The 20,802-nt window shown below is 37.4% G+C and overlaps 2 protein-coding genes and 1 long non-coding RNA gene across 3 annotated transcripts; all 3 read right to left on the bottom strand.

The window, feature by feature from the left end:
- Nucleotides 1-814: 814 nt before the first annotated feature.
- LOC146721740 (uncharacterized) lies at nucleotides 815-1,552 on the bottom strand. The gene is made up of 3 exons (XR_014925530.1): nucleotides 1,489-1,552; nucleotides 1,266-1,388; nucleotides 815-950 (listed from the first exon to the last, which is right to left on the bottom strand). It is a non-coding gene; the product is annotated as an uncharacterized LOC146721740 (long non-coding RNA).
- Nucleotides 1,553-3,495: 1,943 nt separating this feature from the next.
- Nucleotides 3,496-4,983, bottom strand: LOC114943205 (uncharacterized). The gene is made up of 3 exons (XM_029318784.2): nucleotides 4,862-4,983; nucleotides 3,948-4,110; nucleotides 3,496-3,850 (listed from the first exon to the last, which is right to left on the bottom strand). The coding sequence occupies exons 1-3, from the start codon at nucleotides 4,949-4,951 to the stop codon at nucleotides 3,564-3,566; spliced, it is 540 nt and encodes a 179-aa protein (XP_029174617.2). The 5' UTR covers nucleotides 4,952-4,983; the 3' UTR covers nucleotides 3,496-3,563.
- Nucleotides 4,984-6,033: 1,050 nt separating this feature from the next.
- On the bottom strand, nucleotides 6,034-12,686 carry LOC146721739 (uncharacterized). The gene is given in 3 exon segments (XM_085486340.1): nucleotides 6,034-7,703; nucleotides 7,706-7,789; nucleotides 12,620-12,686. Coding segments are annotated over 3 exon segments (1,734 nt in total). The 3' UTR covers nucleotides 6,034-6,120.
- Nucleotides 12,687-20,802: the final 8,116 nt, after the last annotated feature.

Below are 20,802 nucleotides of genomic sequence, written 5' to 3'. Positions count from 1 at the left end.
TAATGAAGAAAAACTTCTTGTATGCAGGCGCCTCAAAAAGATAAGTGAAAAAGCGCAAAATTATACTTGCGACATCCGTACAATTATGCAAAATTCAAGGGATTTTTTGTTAAAACAAGTCTCAGATGCCATTTCAAATAACGTACAGACTACGGTAGTAAACAAACTAGATCAGTGTTAGTTATAGGCAAAGCGGTTATTGGACGCATTAATCTAATTATAGAAGAAACGTTGCGAAAAGTAGCTTTTCCTGCCATTTTTTATGTTAAAAGGAAAAGTATATGTATGTGTGTTAACCGTCAAGAAAAATATGTATGAAATGTTACATAGTAATCATTATTACATATAGTTACGTTATGTATAAATTTGTTATATGTATAATATTCATAAATTTTAGACATTAATATAAACTTGATATAATTTTAGGGAAACCATCAGTGTGCACACTGATAAAATTACATCAAGTTTATATTAATATCTAAAATTTATAACAACTTCATACATAATGTAACTATATGTCCCACAATAATTACTAAAATACGCTCCTATAAATGTACGATATCATTTAGTTACTCTAGTATCATCTTCAAAAGATATAAATTCATCCTCTGAAATGGATAAGGAATATAATATCTCCAAGAATAGCAAATCAGAAAAAAACACTCGTGGAAGTGCGAAGAAACGAAATAGTACGTAAATTTATACACACCTTTTAAATTAAAATAAAATGTACTATTGATTTAATTGAAAATAAAATACTAAAAAATTAATTTAAATTAAAAATTACTAATTAGTAAATCTACCAACGCATTATTTCAATTTTTGTTAATCTAATTGTTTCCTCTAATTGGTTGCATCATACATCTTTATTAGCATCTCTGCAAAGACCAAACTATCTTCAGGACAATAATTCGAATCCGAATGTTGTGCGGAATGCAAATACTCCAGACCTAGCGAAACATCAGAACATATATGAAATATATACAATCAGAACATATATGAAATATATACAAAATGAGAAAACAATAAATAAAATAATAAGTCTATCAAATAGGCAGATAATAAGGATATAGAATAGATAAATTAAATTTACATATATATGATATATTATTTCTACAAATTTGTTACTTTCTTATTACATAGACAATGTAAATATTATATGTATTTATATATCAGTTATAAAATTTAACATAGCAAATAAACAAATTATGGGTTAATTCTTTAAAAATTTTAACAAAAGATAAAAATGATAATAAAAAACTTACTGTTATTATTCTGATAATCATTGTAGCCCTTTCCTAACAGCTCATTATTCTGTTTATCAATATGATTATCAAGAATATACTCATTGTTAGTATCATCACTGTCTACTCTTTCATTATTACAATCTGCAAAATTATACAAAAATGTGTAATAATTTACACAAAAATTATGATTTTTTTTTTGATAAAATTAAATTAAATAAAATTCTGTTACAGAAAATTTCACATATCCAATGATTCTTAACTAACTTTAAATCTTTAAGACGTACATATAAGACAAAATACGCCATTTTTACTTAAAATACAAAAATTATATTTATAAATGCATACCATTAGTAGAAATAGTGCTGACATTCTCTTTCACAAAAAATTTTCTCTTTCGCATAAAATTTTCATTGCTGTCACGTATACAACTCAGCGGTGAGGAAATCGGTATATTTTCCTTGTTCTTTGATGTATTTTCATCATAGTCATTACAGATCGGAATAATATTAGTGTTACTAATGGATGATTGAGAAGAAGGAAGGTGAAGTTGTTTATCACTATACATAAAAAATATAAAATTTCTTTTTAGTAACATTAACAAAAAATAATTGCGCTCAATATGATTAAAAGTAATAAAATAATAAAATATTGAAATAATAAAAACGTTACAATACTAAAAGTTTGAATATGCGAAAAAATTCATATATTTGATATATTTCATTATTTTGTCATTTTCCAACATGAACTTCTATAACAATTATCCAATATTTTACAATTACTCATATTTAATAAGTGAATATTAGAGACATAAATGGAAAATTTATAATTTCTAATTTACTAACAACATAATCAATAATACTTGATGAAAGAATTAATTGTTAAAGAAAGTAATTTAATCACATATATGTATGTAAATGATTGATTAATAAACAATTAACGAAAATATAAAAAACACAAAAAGCTTTACTAAAAAAAAAAAAAAAAAAAAATTTTTAAAGTATTAATCTTTTATAAATTATGAATTCCTCATAATTTCCAATGAAATATGATAAAGATATATATATAAAATATATAAATATACTAAAAGTAAAATAAAGTTAGGTTAGGTTCTATTTCATAGAAGAACAAATTAAACGAATACTTAATAAATATAAACAAATATTACCTATCACATATTAATTTTTTATCACGAACTTGGCGTCTTTTAAGTAATCGCAATTCTCTATTATTTACATTAACAGACTGTTTGTTCGCCACTTGTTCGACATTTTGAAGTGGTTTTGTCATTAATTGTGTTGACGAAAGTAAATCAGCTAAAACAATTTCTATTATTATTATCATATACACCATGTTTATGTACATAAAACTGCAAGATGCGAATTTAATATGCCCAGATAGCCAGTTGCCCACAGGTTGCTGTCAAATTGCTCGAATTTATTTGCTTAAGTTGTTTTCCATATTGAGGAAAGCGGCTTCCGATTTTGCCTATTGAATTGCTGTCTTTTTATTGGCACCAACAGTTGAAAGCAATTTGATGGCAACAGTTGCTTTTTAAAAATGAATTATACGAAAATTGGTGGAAACTAATGGACAACATGATAAAAACAATTTCCGTCTCCAAAACATTTACTAGTACTTTGATGACATTTTAAAGGAAACCGTTGCCGTTAATAAAAGACTAAGGATTTTAATAGGTTATTCGCTTTCACAAAAATTTAATAAATTATATAAGGCTTTTAAATACTCGTAACAATGTAATTGTAATGTCAAAGAAGAGAAGTGACATTACAATTACATTGTTACTACTACAAATATTTAAAAGCCATATATAATTTATTAAATTTCTGTGTATATATATTTTACATATATTTTATTATAAATTTAAAACAAAAAAAGTGTATACGCAATATGTTTATAATTATATATATATATATATATATATATATATTTATTTAATAAATGTTTGTTGCTAACACTTCGTATGTAAAAAAAACTAAAAAGAAACTTGTATTAAAAAAATATAAATTCTAAATCTGTATTATAAATATGTATTAGCATCATAAAATATTTGCTTTGGTTTTTATATTGTACTAACACTAATTGTAAGTTTGTAAGCAGCCTCTTTTAGGTACATATAGGTATTCATATATTATATTGCTATTAATAATAATATTGCTATTAATATTTATATATTATATTGCTATTAAAAATATCAATTATTAAAGTCTAATAAAAAAAATTTTTTAAATAAAGAATCAAACTTATTAATAGCAATCTAATATATATACGTATATACTAGACAAAACGTAGAAAAATTTATAATTCATCAGAGTGCTCGTCGCTATCGTTTTCATTTTCTGCGTATGTAATGTGCTCGCCGCTATCTTCGCTTTGATTTCCATCATCTTTGTGATTGCTAACGTTTTCATCATTATACAATGCATCTGCAGCAGCCTGCAAGTTTCTTCGCCTCCCTTGAATTCCAGGATGTCTTTCTCTGGCATTTCGCAAACGTTGTTTTGCAACTTTTATAGATGCCACAACTTCTTTTTGAAATTCTTCTCTGGTTGGTTTAAGGTAGTACCGATTCGATCCTACGGCTTCTGAAAAATAATAGATATAATATTTTTTGGTATCACAATCAATATTGTATAATAATGACAACGGAATAACAAATATACATATATGCTGTATACATACGGTAAATCGCTTGACATAAAACTGTATTGTAAAATGGGAATTTAACATCAGGAACACCCCACCATGTCAGTTTCGTTGCTACTTGCATTGTTATAGATTCTTTTACACATTGATGCACGCTGTCTTTTAACGTCATACAATTTAAAAATTTGAAGTAGTTTACCTACAAAACCTAATTATTACAAAAATAAAAACTTAAGCTAGTTATATATATATATATATATATATATATATGCTGTCTAATATATTTTGATATAATTATAAAATGCAATAATTCCGTAAATGCTTCGATTTGTAATAAAAATAATTTTCTATGTAATAATAGAATCACGGTGATTTATAGAAAATAAACATAAAAAGAAATTAATAAAATACACGTACACACCATTAATTAGTTCCCGATCTCTATAGTTGATATAGAATATGTTACATATCCTATATCGACTCGCTAAGGACTTGAAACGAATTAATGACGAGTACCGTACATACATATATGCATATTAAAGTGGAGCGAATTTAACTAGTGTAGTTTTCCTTGCTTTTTTCTCAAAATCGTTTATTTTAGATATCTGAAGATCAAGTCTGAGATAACTAAAATTTTTTACCGCCGTTATTAACCTAAATTAGCACTAATTGTAATGCAACAATTAATTTAAATCCTAATTTATTGATTTAATAACATTCAAAAGCATTATTTTACAAAAACTTTTTTTCATCTAGGAAGCTAACAATGAAGTCGCACATGACAACTGAGCTTTTGTGGACTTTATATTATTCTAAAAAAGCATTTATTCCACACCCTGGCATTCGCAATTTCGAAAATAACTTAAAAACGCTCCACTCTAATGCATATATTGTATATGTGTGCATGTATGTGCGTGTGTGTAAAATTGTAAAATATTAATTTAACTTACGACTTCATTGTAAAGAACCCTGTCTTCCTTTGTGAACCTTTTTATCGTATCTATACTTGAAAATGGGAGGATTCGCGGTTTCATGAGCATTGCATTTATAATATTGCCATCGATTTTTTCTTCTAGCGAATCCAATCGCCTATTTATTTCTCTGAAATTAATAAATTATAATTAATAATATATCATGTCAAGTTTAAAAATCAAGATATAAATCTTTTCTTAAAAAAAAAACTTGTAATTTTTGAAAACCTTCATAAACTATTACAAACTATCAGAAAAAAATAAATATATATCATTTAAATCAGAATTATTATCTACTTGTTAATAATTAATAATAAAAATATATATAACGTACTGTATTTTCTGCTGTATGTCGCGAAGTATTTCAATTTGTACATCATTTCCTTGTCTCAGTAATGGTGCATTGTTTTCCTCTTGAAGTGGTTCAACTGATACTGTATTTTCCACCTCTTGTGTATGATTTGAGTCTTCTGATGGATTGTTGAATGTAATATTTTGAGAAGATTGCTGACAACGTGGTTGTACATTGTTTAAGAGCTGTCTATTATCATTTCTTAAATTTTGAATATTACCTAGCTGAACAGCTGGTTGTCTAATGTTTTCTGTTATAATGTTTGATTCTTGCAGGATTTTACGTTGAGAACTATTTCTATTAATGCTGAATTGTCGTGACGGAATACTTGTATTATTCGCATTAACTGAATGAAAGTTATTAACAGTTTTTCGGTGCATAGCTTGTGCAAAATTGCATACTGTGTTTTCTTCAGTATTATTTGAAACATTTTGAAACGTAGTACGGATATTCTGCATAACAGATGAAACTTTGTTCTTCGCTGTTTCTTCATTAATACGCTTAGTCTTTTTAGCTCTTACTTCCTCTTCGCTCGAAGTAGTTCTATATCGAGGTGGCTTTTTCAAAGACCTTTTTGAAAATCGTGTGGATCTAAAAGATAAGAATAATAAGAATGTTATTGCGATAATTAACATAAAGTAACAAGTATGTGTAACAAACCTGCAGATATTTTAAGATGATTTATGAGATATAGTAGGTCATATCTAACAATTCTTTAAGGCAAAAGTTTATGATCACTTTCGATAGGTACACAAATTTATTATTATTTACATATATATAATTATATTATAGAGAGCATATTTTTAATATACATATTTTCTAGTATATTAATAAATTATTAATATTATTAATAATAATATAAAAAAATAGATTGTTTTATTCATTATTATTGCATTACTGCAACGATAAATTTATCTTGTACTATTTTATCTTGCATTAATTCATTACTAGGGAGACAAGTAAAATGAGGCATTCTAAAACATTTTGCTTTTACATCTTGTAATGAGATAATATCATAATTATAAGTTAATTCAGAGCATTTATAAATACCGACAAAAGATGAACTAATGCCAATATTGAAAAAATCTACTACTTGCTGAAATTTTTTAACAACAATAAAATAATCATTTTTATAATGCAAAATATTTTTTACGCAACATATACTTGAATCTGATAAAATGCAACAATCATCGCGTGCACAAACACCAATTGTCATATCCGGAGTTTTCAAAAATTTATATTGATCATATATTCTAGAATCAGCGTCAGCAAAAGGTAATGGACCTTCCTCGTGTTTTTTCCACACTTTCATACAATTATTCTGTACAATAAATTTCTTTTTGCACTGCTCTTTCTCTGCATGTCTTGCAGCAATTTGCTGCAAGGAAAGATGTGGTTTTCTACACATTTTTCTGAAAAAAGCCATGCTGTTTTCGTATGGAAATGCTGAATAACTTTCTAAAGGGCCAAATCGGAGTACATCTTCGACCAAATGGAGAATTTTGTGTATATTATATGACAAAAAAGTTAAGCCATAAATGTGTTCACAGAGTAACACAAATTTTTCGATAGCCATTTCAGAAAAAACTAGATTTCTATTCGTATTATATACCGATGAAACAAGAATGCGCATGGATGTATGGAAAAGTAAAAAATGATCATATATGTAATCCTTAACAACTTCTTTAAAGCATACTATTCCAATATATAACATAATTTGACGCCATTGAGTGGCTTTAAATTGATCATAGTCGTTAAGTGATTCAACGCGGCGTGCAAATTCTCGTGGACAGTGTTTTGAGAGAATCTTTAATCGATTTGAAATAATTTTAATTTGGATTCCCGATAATTTGACGTTTTTTGTACAATCCCCACGTATCCATGTCACGATTAATTTTTTCATAACTCCTAGGCAACACATATGCATATATTCAAATACAACATCTTTATCAAAAGGTAAATGAGATAATGGACTTGAACATTTATGATGTTCCTCATCAATTTGTTGTCTATACTCTTCATGTATACGTTGCCTATGCTTAATTCCTCTCAATACCGTACATCTTCCAATACTAAATCCGTTAATTGTACATTTTGAGCATGGATTAAAAGAACGGTGACTCTTATGTCCTAAAATAAATGCTCTAGCTGGTGCATCTCCGATAAAACATCGCAGTTTTATTGAGAACTTTTTATCTTTAAAAATGATACCACCTTCATTAAAAATTTCATGAAAATCTGAGTTACAATATTGGAAAAACTCTTCTGCACTCTTAGGTTTTTGTGAACCTTTATACACTCCTATAGTTTTTGGAATAGATTTTGGAATATTAACAATTCTGCATTGAATTGGCCAAATATCATGTTTTCCATTTCTATATAATTGTGCTCCATCCGTACTAATGTCAATTTCGAGAACTTCGGGAATTGATAAAAAATGTGTTTCTTCAAGAATTTGGGCTAAACATTTTTTAGCCCAATATGTAAATATTCTCCTGGCTCAACTTTATATAAAATTGAGGAGTGCCGTGGCGTCAAAAGTAATGATTTAATATCTGCAGGTAAAAATGTAAAGCAATCATGAGTTCTTAGAAGTTTTAAAATACGATTGCCGAGAACATGATTTGCGTCAACTAGAACAGCTGCTAAATTCTTCTGAAATATTACCGTATTACAAGTATCTCTAACTTTAACCCCGTCTATATTGTCTGTATATAAATGAGAAGATTGTTCCTTTGTAGAAAGTTGCACAATTGAATTAAAATGAGTGTCTTGTACAAGATGATTTACGTTGCAGTCATTAAAATGTTGAACTTTATTTTTAGCATAGATATTTTCAGAACAATCATTCTCTATCAAAAGTGATTTTGTTTTTTTTATTATTTTTTTTCGACGAGCTAATCTTAATCTTTGTTGCCTTCTCGATACCATATGAAGAGGCTTATAGTAAAGCGACTGGCCAGCTTCCAATTGAAAATTTTTCATTTTTATATTAAATCCAGATCTATTATACAAAACAGATATAAAATGACTTATTACATGTAATTATTACAATCTAGCCTTATTCAGCAAATATTTTAAAATTGTTTCTAAATTAATTATTTTAAATAATTGTTTTAAATTCTTATGCATTAAATTATACTGATTATACTGAATTAAAGCACATAAAGTAAAACATACATTATTATCATATTTTGAAATTTTGAAATTGAACGACTGCGCTATCCGGTTGCCGAGCGACAAGGACAAGTGGCTCAGCTTCGACAATTACACGAGGAAGGAGCGGCTGCCGTTTGTAGTGTACGCCGACCTCGAGTGTGTTTTGGCAAAGACCGAAGATGCCAAAAATTATCAACACCATCAAGTGTTCAGCATCGCGTATTACGTACAGTGTTCGTACGACAGTTTGTTGTCAGCGTACAATTCCCGCCGTAGTGTCGATTGCGTTGCGTGGTTCGCCGAACAGCTTAAAAATTTAGCAATCCGCGTAAAAAATATTTTAACGACCAATGTCCCCATGATAATTTAACGCCTGACAAGTGGGTAAAATTTCGCGGCGCAACACATTGTCATATATGCGAAAAACCGTTTGACGAAGACGATACACGCGTTCGCGATCATTGCCACCTCACCGGGCGGTACAGAGGCCCCGCGCACTCAAATTGTAACTTAAATTACAAAGAATCATTTTGTATCTCTATAGTCTTTCACAATCTGTCCGGCTACGACGCGCATTTCATTATCGAGGACATAGCCACAGCGTTCGAAGGGGAAATCGAATTACTGCCGATAACGAAGGAAAAATATATATCATTCTCGAAAACTGTTAGATTGACACAAGATAATAATTCGAAAAATTATATTAAATTACGCTTTATCGATTCGTACAAGTTTCTCAGCGCTAGTCTCGACAAATTAGCGTCATTTTTGGACAAAGAAAAACTAAAAATTTTACATTCGGAATATCAAAATTTAACTAGTGAAAAATTCAATTTATTGACACGAAAGGGTGTCTTTCCATACGAATACATTGACTGCGTGGACAGATTACAAGACACACGTTTACTGCCGCGCGACTCATTTTACAGTTCCCTGACCGGCGACACAGTATCCGAGAGTGATTACGCGCACGCCGAGACCGTCTGGAGCCGATTTTCCCTTCAAACGCTAGGCGAATATAGCGATTTATATTTAAAAATTGATGTCTTGTTATTGGCAGACATATTTGAAAATTTTCGCGATAGTTGTATAAAAAGTTACGGACTCGATCCCGCGTATTATTATACTCTCCCCGGATATACATGGGACGCCATGTTAAAACATACAGATATAAAATTTGAATTATTAACAGACATTGACATGGTTATGTTTGTCGAACGGGGTATACGCGGCGGCCTTAGTCAATGTTCAGGCCGATACGCACAGGCTAATAACAAGTACATGCAATCGTACGACCCATCGAAACCCTCATCGTACCTCATGTATTTTGATGTAAATAATTTGTACGGATGGGCAATGTGTCAACCATTGCCATATGCTGATTTTCGGTAGATCGACGATATATCGTAGCGCGTAGTATAACATTCGACGATTATACGCGTTGCCTTAATGATGAAATAGAAATGACGCGTCAGCAGTCATTTAGTAAGATTGATTTAGTAAGATTGTGTAAGATTGAAATTACATAAAGTGTATACCGTCAGCGAGACAAAAATTGCTCTAAGTCCCTACGACGACAAACGGTATGTCGTACCTGAGTCGACCGACACCTTGCCGTGGGGACATTATCAAATACTGTTGTAAATTATATTTATTATATTTATTATATTAATTATATTTATACTATATTGTAAGGATGTATTAATGAGAAGTATATATATTTTTTGTTATATATTTTATATATGGTATATAATATATATATTATGTTATACAATGATTGAATAAAATAACATTAAATAACATTGTTTTTATGTATCCAAGAGTTGTGCGAACTGTCGAATCCCAGCCATTTCACGAAAACCTCGTCACCCCTCCTGCGCAGTATTTTCTCCACGAGGTACACATCCGGACAATTTGCGCGATGCAGCTCGTGCTCGTAAAACGCTCCAGCGATAGATGTCTTGCGATAATCCTCGAATAGATATGTTACGGGATTAGTATGCTGCACTAAAGTGCAGCATACTAATCCCGTAACATATCTATTCGAGGATTATCGCAAGACATCTATCGCTGGAGCGTTTTACGAGCACGAGCTGCATCGCGCAAATTGTCCGGATGTGTACCTCGTGGAGAAAATCTTAAACACCTCGGTTGTCCAATTTAGTGTGTATCCCTTTTTAAAAAAGTTGTTTGTACTTGCTGACGCGTACTTGATCATCTACTTTAAAGTTTGCCGGGCCTGCAATTTTTACACGATTGTGCACGGTAGCTAAGTCTTTCGGTGATCGCGGGGGTAACGTCGACGGGTCGCATACCAATCGTTCAATGCTTGCGTCCGTTGTAATCTGATACGAGGCGTGGCAGCATGTCGACCCACTTGTAAGTGCCATTCAGCGTAAACATCTTCCACATGTCGTTCTTTAGCGTGCGATTGAATCGCTCGACGACCGACGCCTTCAATACTGAATATGCAGCAACACCTCGTGCGACGGGATGCTCGTGTTGAATAAAGACACGAAGAACACAATCAGGCTAGCAGCAACATCATTCGCTAATATCAAATCAACCGCGAAGAAGAGACTCACCTCGAAACGTTGCGTTTTTACAATCTTTGGGATTTGCGGTGCGTGCCATCTGAACAATGACTGAAATTCTCAACATCGAGGAAGAGCCAGTCTTTGACGATCGCATCGTCAAGATTGAGACTCACACATACAACCCGTTTGCCAACACAACATTTAAACACAGCAACGAGATAAAAATATCCATACAACAACAAGATTTATACAGGGTGTCCGGTAATGGTCGCCTCAACCGTCATGTGCAGGTAGAGTAAGTTAAACCGAATAGGAAAGTCCTCTACCGTTTTGCGATTTTCGCAATAATTATTGTGTTATTAAATAAAAAAGATCGGCCAATCTAAGCGCGCGACGAGATGAGACGGCCCCCTGTCACACGATACACGGCGCGCGGCAAAGCGGAGGGAGGAGCGAACGCGATGATTACGAACGGCGCGTAACGCTAAAGCTCCGCGACAACTATTTTCTCTCTTTCCCTTTTCATCTCACTTTCTTTACTAAAAACGAATCTTTTTATTTTCAAAATGGCATCTTGATTAATTATTGTAAAGTACAGTTTTGAAAAATTAATAATCGCATTGACATCATTTTCGACGATGTATCTCATTAAAATTTAACATGCATACAAAGCAAAATAAGAGTCTGATGCAAATCACACCATACACGGAGAGAATTTTCTCTTATTAGAATTTATCCTGAAAATCATGGTAATCGTGGGATAATATGGTGTAGGAAAAATTTTATAAGAATTTCTCTGATTAATATTTACTACATTAAAAATTATTAATATGAACATAGTAAAATTAATCGAGTACATTTTTTATTTTATTGTGGTAGATATTAATATTTTTATTGTGGTAAATATTAATCAGAAAAATTCTTATAAAATTCTTCCAGTACCTTACTGTCCCACGATTACCATGATTTTCAGGGTAAATTTTAAGAGAAAATTTTTTATGTGTAGTATTCGGATACGTTTTATCAAAATTTACGTTTTTAAATTAATCAATAAATGATAATAACGAGAGAGAGAGAGAGAGAGAGAGAGTGAGGAACGTTATTATCATAAATGATAACGTTCCTCACTCACTCACTCACTCTCTCTTTCTCTCTCTCTCCCTCTCTCTCCCTCTCTCATTATTATCATTTATTGATTATTTTAAAAAACGTAAAATTTTGATAGGATGTATTCGAATACTACACAGAGAAAATTTTTTCTTAAAATTTACTCTAAAAATAATGGTAATCGTGGGACAATGGTATTGAAAGAATTTTATAAGAATTTTTCTGATTAATATTTACTATAATAAAAATATTAATATCTATCACAATAAAATAAAAAATATACTCGATAAATTTTACTATGTTTATATTATAATAATTTTTATTTTTATCATAAATGATAATAACGTTTCTCTCTCTTTAGTTCTCTCTCTCTCTCTCTCTCTCTCTCTCGTGGCATAGAAAATATTTGTTATCCTTTTCGCACCACCTTGCGGTAGATAACACGGCGCATTTTTTTTAAAGTGGTATCCCCAGTAGGTCTAATCCACTCTCATATTTTAATTTAATAATTGTTTGAAGTGCCTTCCTCGTTTTTGCGAACAGAGTTCAGCCTTTCGAACAATATTACGCGTTGCGCGATACGCCATTTCTGGAGTAATGGTAGCAAAAGCTGCGAGAATTGCTTCCCGTACTTCAGCTTCTGTACCATCACGCCTATGCTCGACTAAATCTTTAATGTGACCCCTACACGAAATAATCGAGCACATTAAGATCTGGCGATCGCGCCGGCCAGATGATCGGGCCGCCTCGACCTATCCATCTCTCTGGATAATGCGCGTTTAAAAAATCGCGCACTTGTTGAGAAAAGTGCGCAGGAGCCCCGTCTTGTTGAAAAATGAGTTCCGCTCTATTGCGAAGAGGAACATCTTCGAGAAGAGCAGGTAACTCATTTTGGAGGAAATTAAGATAGATCGCTCCATTTAAACGGGGTGGAAGAAAATATGGCCCGATCTAAAAAAATGAAATATTAAAAAAAAATGATTTGTTAAACTCGCAAAAGAAAATTTTTTTGCTTACTAACAAGTAAATTTACTACTTACTATTTGGTTCACTTTTATTCCTGCCCATACATTTATCGCCCAGCGATATTGATAAGCGCGTTCTCGAACGACATGCGGGTTTTCTTCTGCCCATTGCAGAAAATTGTGTGAATTAAACACACCGTTCGGTGTGAACGTGGCTTCGTCAGTCCATAAAATTCGATCGGGGAAAAAATTATTTCGTTGATACTGCGCAAGAAATTTTGTGTGTTTCACCGACTATTAATATTTATTAAAAATAACGCGAAAAAATATGAAATAAAGATAATAAAAATACCTTCACAAAAATAGACGCGCTGTTCGTCATCTCTCGGTAAAAGTTGCTGTACTCGCTGATGATGATACGAATGCAATCCATTTTGACGTACAACATGATGCACCACGTATCGCGAGAAACCGAGCATCCGAGATACACGGCGCACACTGGTCCTGAGGTTTTCTTCGAACGCTCGCAGGATTCTCTCTTCTTCTCGTACGTGATAACGTACTGGTGCCCCCACTTTTCGTCGATTTGGCATCACAACTCCTAGTGTTTCTCTGGCGCGTTGAACACAATTCAAAATTGTTTTATAATATGGATGACGCTCACGTTTGGGAAATCGCTTCGCGTAAAGACGAGCCGCAGCACGAGCATTTTCTCCGGCTGCTCCGTATACGATAATCATGTCCGTATACTCTGCTGAAGTATAATCTGCCATTATTTAATAACTTTTTACACGCACCTTACAAGACGTACAACTCGAAAGTTGAACAGCTACTGTGGAGCAACAAATTACGAGGAAAAGAGAATCGATGATAATTTAAAGAAAATTATTTCAAACGTTTGCCGCAGTATCATCTGATATCCTTGCGCGCCGCGGCTTTTCTTTACGCCCTTACGCGGAGCGATTTTGGTAGATAAAGATATGCTCGGTCTCTCGCGATACGTGGTGCATTTATTTTTTTTTTTTGTAACTCTGGGGAAACCTCATGGTACCATCCGCCTCCGGGTAGAGGCGGGGGTTATGTGGGACTCCCTGCCCCGCCTGGCCGGCCCGCACATCCGCCTGGCCGGTCCGCCGTAGCGGGCCGGAGAGTCGGGATCGGCGAGCCGGAGAGCCGGGACAGGACCTACCGCACTAAAACCCCAGAGGATGTCCTTCACGGGCGTTATACAGGGGACGGCCAGGATGCTGGTATCCCATGCCGACTGGCCGCCCCCCCGCCTTATCCCTCCTTGGGAGGATGCCGCGGAAGGCGACACCCTCCCCCCGTCATTGTACGGGTTCCTCGCGGTTGCGGCGCAGGGCGACATCGACCCCACGTCGCGCCCTCTCAAAAAGTTTGAGGGGCGGAGCCAAGGCTCGAGAGCTCCCGCTCGAGCCATCGCCCCTCGCCCCCCCAGTGTTGCAACCCCCGGACCCCCAAGAGGGTGGTCCGGTTCGGCGGTTCACTGAGGGGGCCCTCATCAGGAGGCTCCTCTCAGAAGGAGAGGAACCCTTCTTCCGTGGACGGTGTTGCCCTACCACCGGTGCCTTATGGCTCCCGGTGAGAGGGCCCCACACGTCACGTCTCCGTCCTTGAGAGGAGCCCAGGCGCCCCGGACAGGAGGGCAATGCCCGCCCGCCAGGGACACGTGGCCCCCCCCCTCATTATTGGCCCCCCCCCCCCGGTTGCGACTTCCCCCCGCTCCGTTAGGGGTCAGAGTCACCCGCAACCGGTGGGGCCCATCCTGCCCGGAGGGTGTGGAAAGGGAGGGGAGCGCCTAGGCGCTCCCATGTCCCCCCCGACACCTTCATCCGGCGTCGATCGTCGACGCCGGTAAAAGGCGAGCCCCCCGACCCCCACTACCGCGGACAGCCGCACCCGTGGGCACGACCGCTCGCGACGGAGGGGCGAGGGGAGGCACGCCCCCGCCGGAGGTGCCATCAGGCACCCCGGACCCCCGAGTCGATGCCTGGCCGGCCATCGGAAGTCCACACACAGTGGACACCTCAGACCGGACAGGCACCCCACCTCCTTGTGGCCAGGAGAGCCGCAGCGGTAGCAGCGGCTACCCCTGTCCACCGCCGAGGTGCACCGGCGCCATGTGTGCCCAACACACAGGCACCGGTAGCACCTCGGCGCCCCCATAACGTTGGCGACGGTCCCACCGCCGACCACCCCTCCCCTTTTTGCCGCCTTTTGTGGCCGCAACCCCTCCCCTTTTACTCCCCTCCCCCTTTTCTTTCCCCTCTTTACCACCCTGACCCACTCCCCGTCAGTGGTGGTATTCCCGCCTTTCTCCTCTCCACTTGTCCCCATCTCCATTGCAGAGACGTCCGCCCCCGACGTGTCCGCCTCCCCCATCTCTCTGTAATCCCTCCGAGCCCCCCGAGTCGTCCTCGCCCGGCCGGACTTCCACCTCCCTGAGGCGCCTCTCCACCAGGCTCAGCCGGTCCGAATTGGTTGCCAGCCTCGAGGATATTTCCCCGAGTCTGGCCCCCAATTCCCCCAGCAAAGGAGCCCCCTCCTTGTGCGCCTCCTTCTTTCTCCCTCCTTCCGTCATGGTCCCCTGATCGCGGAACTCCTTTCCGCGATCAGGGGCCGCATATGTCCCCCATTGTGCCCCCTCGGACCGGTCGAGCTCCCTCTGTGCAAGGTCAGAAATGACCAGCACGAGTTCCTTCGCCCGGCTCAGGACAGAGTTGACGTAGGCGGGCACCTGACCCGCCACCGGCCTTCCCTCCCCGGTACACCGCAAGAAGTCGTCAAGGAAAACGACCTCGCGTCCTCCATCATCCCCTTCATTTCTCCATTGATTGGAAGAAAATCCCGCAGTGGGAGCCTCGGCTTTCGCCGCCTCCCTACCCGGAGCAACATCATCCCCATCGAGACCCGGTAGTATCGCTATCGGTCTCATTTTGTCCGAGTTCTGAGGCTCCACCTCCATTGGAGCCCCAGATCTCGCTCCTCCCTATGTCTTACGCCCGTCGTCTAATGACGACGGGGTGGGGGCCGGGGACTATACACCCCTCCCCGCCGGGCCCTGGGCCGGTACGCTTCTTATTTGAAGTTCGTCCTCGCATGTTTATTTTTTGGTCTTTTTTAACCTGGTCGACCGTCCAGGTGTGGTGGGTCAAAATCTTCCGATGGCCCCACCGGCCAGAAGTACTTCCGCAGGAGGGTGGTACCGACCACTCTTAGACCCCCTCGCAAGGCTATTCCCTTGCAAGGGGTGAGCCCCCCCACCACGGCAAGGTGGTGGTCGACGGGGAGGATACGTGGTGCATCATGTTATACGTCAAAATGGCGCGCATTAATATTTTTATTATAGTAAATATTAATCAGAAAAATTCTTATAAAATTCTTTCAATACCATTGTCCCACGATTACCATCATTTTTAGAGTAAATTTTAAGAAAAAAATTTTCTCTGTGTAGTATTCGAATACATCCTATCAAAATTTTACGTTTTTTAAAATAATCAATAAATGATAATAATGAGAGAGGGAGAGAGAGAGAGAGAGAGGGAGAGAGAGAGAAAGAGAGAGTGAGTGAGTGAGTGAGGAACGTTATCATTTATGATAATAACGTTCCTCACTCTCTCTCTCTCTCTCTCTCTCTCTCGTTATTATCATTTATTGATTATTTTAAAAACGTAAATTTTGATAAAACGTATCCGAATACTACACATAAAAAATTTTCTCTTAAAATTTACTTTGAAAATCATGGTAATCGTGGGACAGTAAGGTACTGGAAGAATTTTATAAGAATTTTTCTGATTAATATTTATCACAATAAAAATATTAATATCTACCACAATAAAATAAAAAATGTACTCGATTAATTTTACTATGTTCATATTAATAATTTTTAATGTAGTAAATATTAATCAGAGAAACTCTTATAAAATTTTTCCTACACCATATTATCCCACGATTACCATGATTTTCAGGATAAATTCTAATAAGAGAAAATTCTCTCCGTGTATGGTGTGATTTGCATCAGACTTTATTTTGCTTTGTATGCATGTTAAATTTTAATGAGATACATCGTCGAAAATGATGTCAATGCGATTATTAATTTTTCAAAACTGTACTTTACAATAATTAATCAAGATGCCATTTTGAAAATAAAAAGATTCGTTTTTAGTAAAGAAAGTGAGATGAAAAGGAAAAAGAGAGAAAATAGTTGTCGCGGAGCTTTAGCGTTACGCGCCGTTCGTAGCCATCGCGTTCGCTCCTCCCTCCTCTTTGCCGCGCGCCGTGTATCGTGTGACAGGGGGCCGTCTCATCTCGTCGCGCGCTTAGATTGGCCGATCTTTTTTATTTAATAAGACAATAATTATTGCGAAAATCGCAAAACGGTAGAGGACTTTCCTATTCGGTTTAACTTACTCTACCTGCACACGACGGTTGAGGCAACCATTACCGGACACCCTGTATACGTTGCCGTATGAGAGTTTCCTCTACATCGCGGGAGAACTGCGGATAAATCATCCAATTGAAGGATCTAATGTGACGCTGGGAAATAATTGCGTCGCATTCATATTTGACGAAATTCGCTATGAGCTTGATGGTGTGGAGATTGATCGCAACAGAAATGTGGGAATAACAAGTCTGCTGAAAAACTTGTACCGGTGCGGATTTTGGTTCGCCTCGGACGGCTCGCCGGAACCAGGTTTCGGGAGCGGAAGGCCAAACTTGCGTACACGGTTTTAACGTTACAAATGGTTTATTCAATTACTATTTACACTATGTACATACTTAACCTAGAAGACGGGCACACTGTTATTCACACGGTACTTATTAGTAACGCGCGAGACGGACGAACAACCCCTCGGTCGCGAAGTCCGCGGGCGGCGGCCCGCGGTCCCGCTCCCGGGAGACCCGGGAACGACGGGTTTCCCCCCCAGGCAGCGGAGGGGTAAAACCCACCTCCGTGGGCCCGGCCCACGGAAAACCGAATGCCGGGCCCCCCCAGGCAAAAAAGGGGGGTTTTTTAAAACCCAAACCCCCTCCGTGGGTCGTGAAAAGGAAACCAAAAGGCCGGGCCCACTCCCGGGGCCCCAAAGGGGTTAAACCCCCCCCCCCTCCGTCGACCCGTAGAAAAGGGGAAAACCAAAGGGCCCGGGCACTCCCAGGCGCGAATGTAAAAATCCCCCCCCCGGGGTGGGTTCGTAGAAAAGGGAAAACCGAAGGGCCGGGCACTTCCAGGCAGAAAAGGGGGTTAAAAACCCACCCCTTCGGTCGTACACAAACGTCGAACGCCGGGAATCTCAGGCCCCCGAAGGGGGGTACAATCCCTATCCTAAATGTCTTTAGGATCTGGTGGGCGGGGAAAACCCAAAAGGCCCTGGTGCTGGGGTTTAAAGATCGGGGACGGGACGGGTCCGGCTCCCCGGACGACCCGGGCTTATATCCCTTTGCTTTCCCCCCTTTGGCGTTTTCTCGCTTTGGGGGCGGGGAAATCCCCCCCGGGGGGGGATGGGCACGCCCCCGGGGAAGTCCGGTTTGGGCCTTTCGGGCGGCTGTCGGGCCCCCGGCCGCAATTAGTGACGACCTTTAAGGGATCGTCAAAAACTATTTTAACAAGGGTAAATCCAAAAAAAAGGTGATTATGAAAAATTTGCAGGGGGGGATATTTCCGACTACTGTAAATGGATATTTTAATTTTTGAGGGCCGCTCCCCACATGTTGCTGGGTTTTTGGGGGAGGATTAAAACGCTTTGGTTATTTAATGCGCGTCATAAAGTTGATTTTAATACGAGCCCCGCAACGACAATAATTTTTCTGTATGGAGATTCCCCACAAAGACCCTGCGATAACAATTCAAGATACAATGGAAAAATTGCACACGTGTTGTTGAGCGAGATTAAGAAGCTGTCGATTTGCTGCGCGCTTTTGGAAAGGGGGCGTTACCCCCGCATGGGTTGCCGTTCGTGGGATCTAAAAATTTTCCGCTTTTGCAGCGTACGACCAAGCAGCGGGGGCCCCCCATTAAGACCGCGACTAAACTGAAAAAGGGCCGCGATAGGGAAATTTTTTGTCTGCAGACAAAAGGGGGAAAAAACCCTCTGCCCGAGAATACAGCCGATTCGCCCAAGAAAAATTTAAAACCAACGGAAACTCTTCTAAATTTAAGGAAGGTTATCCGTAGGGACGATATAATCGGGAAATTTTGATAGAAACAGATGGGTTAAATTTCTTTTGGACACGGGTTTTTCTAAAAAAATTATTACGGATACAGTACTCGAGCCGACCCTCACCGTTTCGTTTTTTCACTTTAAAGGGTTCCTTTTTTGTGATTATCGCTTTTTTCTCAAACAAAACGAATCGGTAAAGAGCGCCCCCCGGGTGGATTAAAATTGAGTTTGAGTGTAAAGAAAATATACCTAATAAAAACCACAGAAATTGTTTTAATCACATCGCGTGACCCTTTTACCCCCCTTTGACCAACGTTGGGAAAAAATCACTTAAAATTTTTACCCCAACAGCTTTTGAGAGAGGGGGAGGAGAATACAAATCAAGATTGTAATTCTGAAGCTCGTAATATCCGACTGACTCACATCAAAGAGATCATGTCTGAAACCAAACGTTTGCCCGCCCTGAAAGGAAATTTATCTATAAAAAAGATTTTGTAAAGGGAAGGGCGAAACCCCTGAAAAGAGGATTATCCTTTCGCACTTTTCCCTTCGCTTTCCCCTGTCCCATGGAGCGTTTTTAAAAATTTGGGAAAAGGGCGTCAGGCCTCGGGTTTAACTCAGCATCATCGGCTTACAATGGGAGGTTTAAAAAAATTTCCATCCGGAAATGGCTCAGCGTTTGGGAATTCACGGAAGCTATTTTTGGGCATAAAAAAAAACAAAAGGGACGATAAAAGAAGGGGTCCTCTCCTGTGTACGTAAAAAGCCTCGAAAAGGGGAAAGGTTGCCGAAATAATGGGGGAATGCAGCAGGGGTTTTTTAAACCATTGAAAACCTTGGATGCCCATATATAAAAAGATGTGCCTGTTTTAAAAAAGGTTAGTCCTACATTTTACCCCTATTTTTGAAAAAAAACCCTTTTAAAAAATTTCGCGTTGAAAAGTTTTTTAAATTTTTTAATTTGGGGGTTCGGCCAATCGCGAAAATTTCATCCTTTTTCTTGAAAAACATTTTGGGTTACATATATTCTTTTTTTGTTTTTTCTCCCCCCCTCCCTCCCAGATTTTTCTAAAATTTTTTTTGGGCCCCCACTACTTTTAAAAATTTCTCACGCAATCGTATTTCAAGAATTCTTTTTACTCCCTTTCTCCACTTTTTTAAATATTTCTCTTTGTTTTTTTTTTTCCAGAATATTTTTGGGAAATTTCGTTTTAAAACCCTTTTTATAATTTTTAAATTTTATCCTCACTATTTTTTAAAAAATTTCTTTTTTTCCCTCCATATATATATTTGAAAGAATTCGATTTACCCCTTCTCCTAATATTTTAAAAAATGAGCTTTACCAATTATTATTATTTTTTTATATTTTTTTAGAAATTCGATTTACCCCTTATAAATTAAAATTTTATCCTCACTATTTTTAAATAATTCTTTTTTTTTTTTTCCCTCCATATATATTTTGCAAGAATTCGAACAATTTTCCCCAAACCCCTTCCCTAATTTTTTTAAAATTAAAGCGTTCCTCAATTATTAGAAACTTTTTTTACGACATCTCTGTCGACTGTTTTTAAACTGGGGGTTTTTCATTATTAATCCCCTCGGTTCAAAAAAAAGGCACATG

This window comes from Nylanderia fulva, unplaced genomic scaffold, assembly GCF_048542155.1.
Source record: "Nylanderia fulva isolate GAGA-0341 unplaced genomic scaffold, ASM4854215v1 Scaffold420, whole genome shotgun sequence".
Taxonomy (NCBI): domain Eukaryota; kingdom Metazoa; phylum Arthropoda; class Insecta; order Hymenoptera; family Formicidae; genus Nylanderia; species Nylanderia fulva.
The sequence above is the reverse complement of the archived record's forward strand: the minus strand, read 5'-3'. Positions and strand labels throughout refer to the sequence as shown.

Coding starts and splice junctions, on each gene's coding strand:
- LOC114943205 (XM_029318784.2), bottom strand. CDS start 4,951: ATGCTCATGAAACCGCGAATCCTCCCATTTTCAAGTATAGATACGATA. Junction 4,111..4,861: donor GGGTTCTTTACAATGAAGTC/GTAAGTTAAATT, acceptor TAGGTTTTGTAG/GTAAACTACTTCAAATTTTT. Junction 3,851..3,947: donor TTTATGTCAAGCGATTTACC/GTATGTATACAG, acceptor ATTATTTTTCAG/AAGCCGTAGGATCGAATCGG.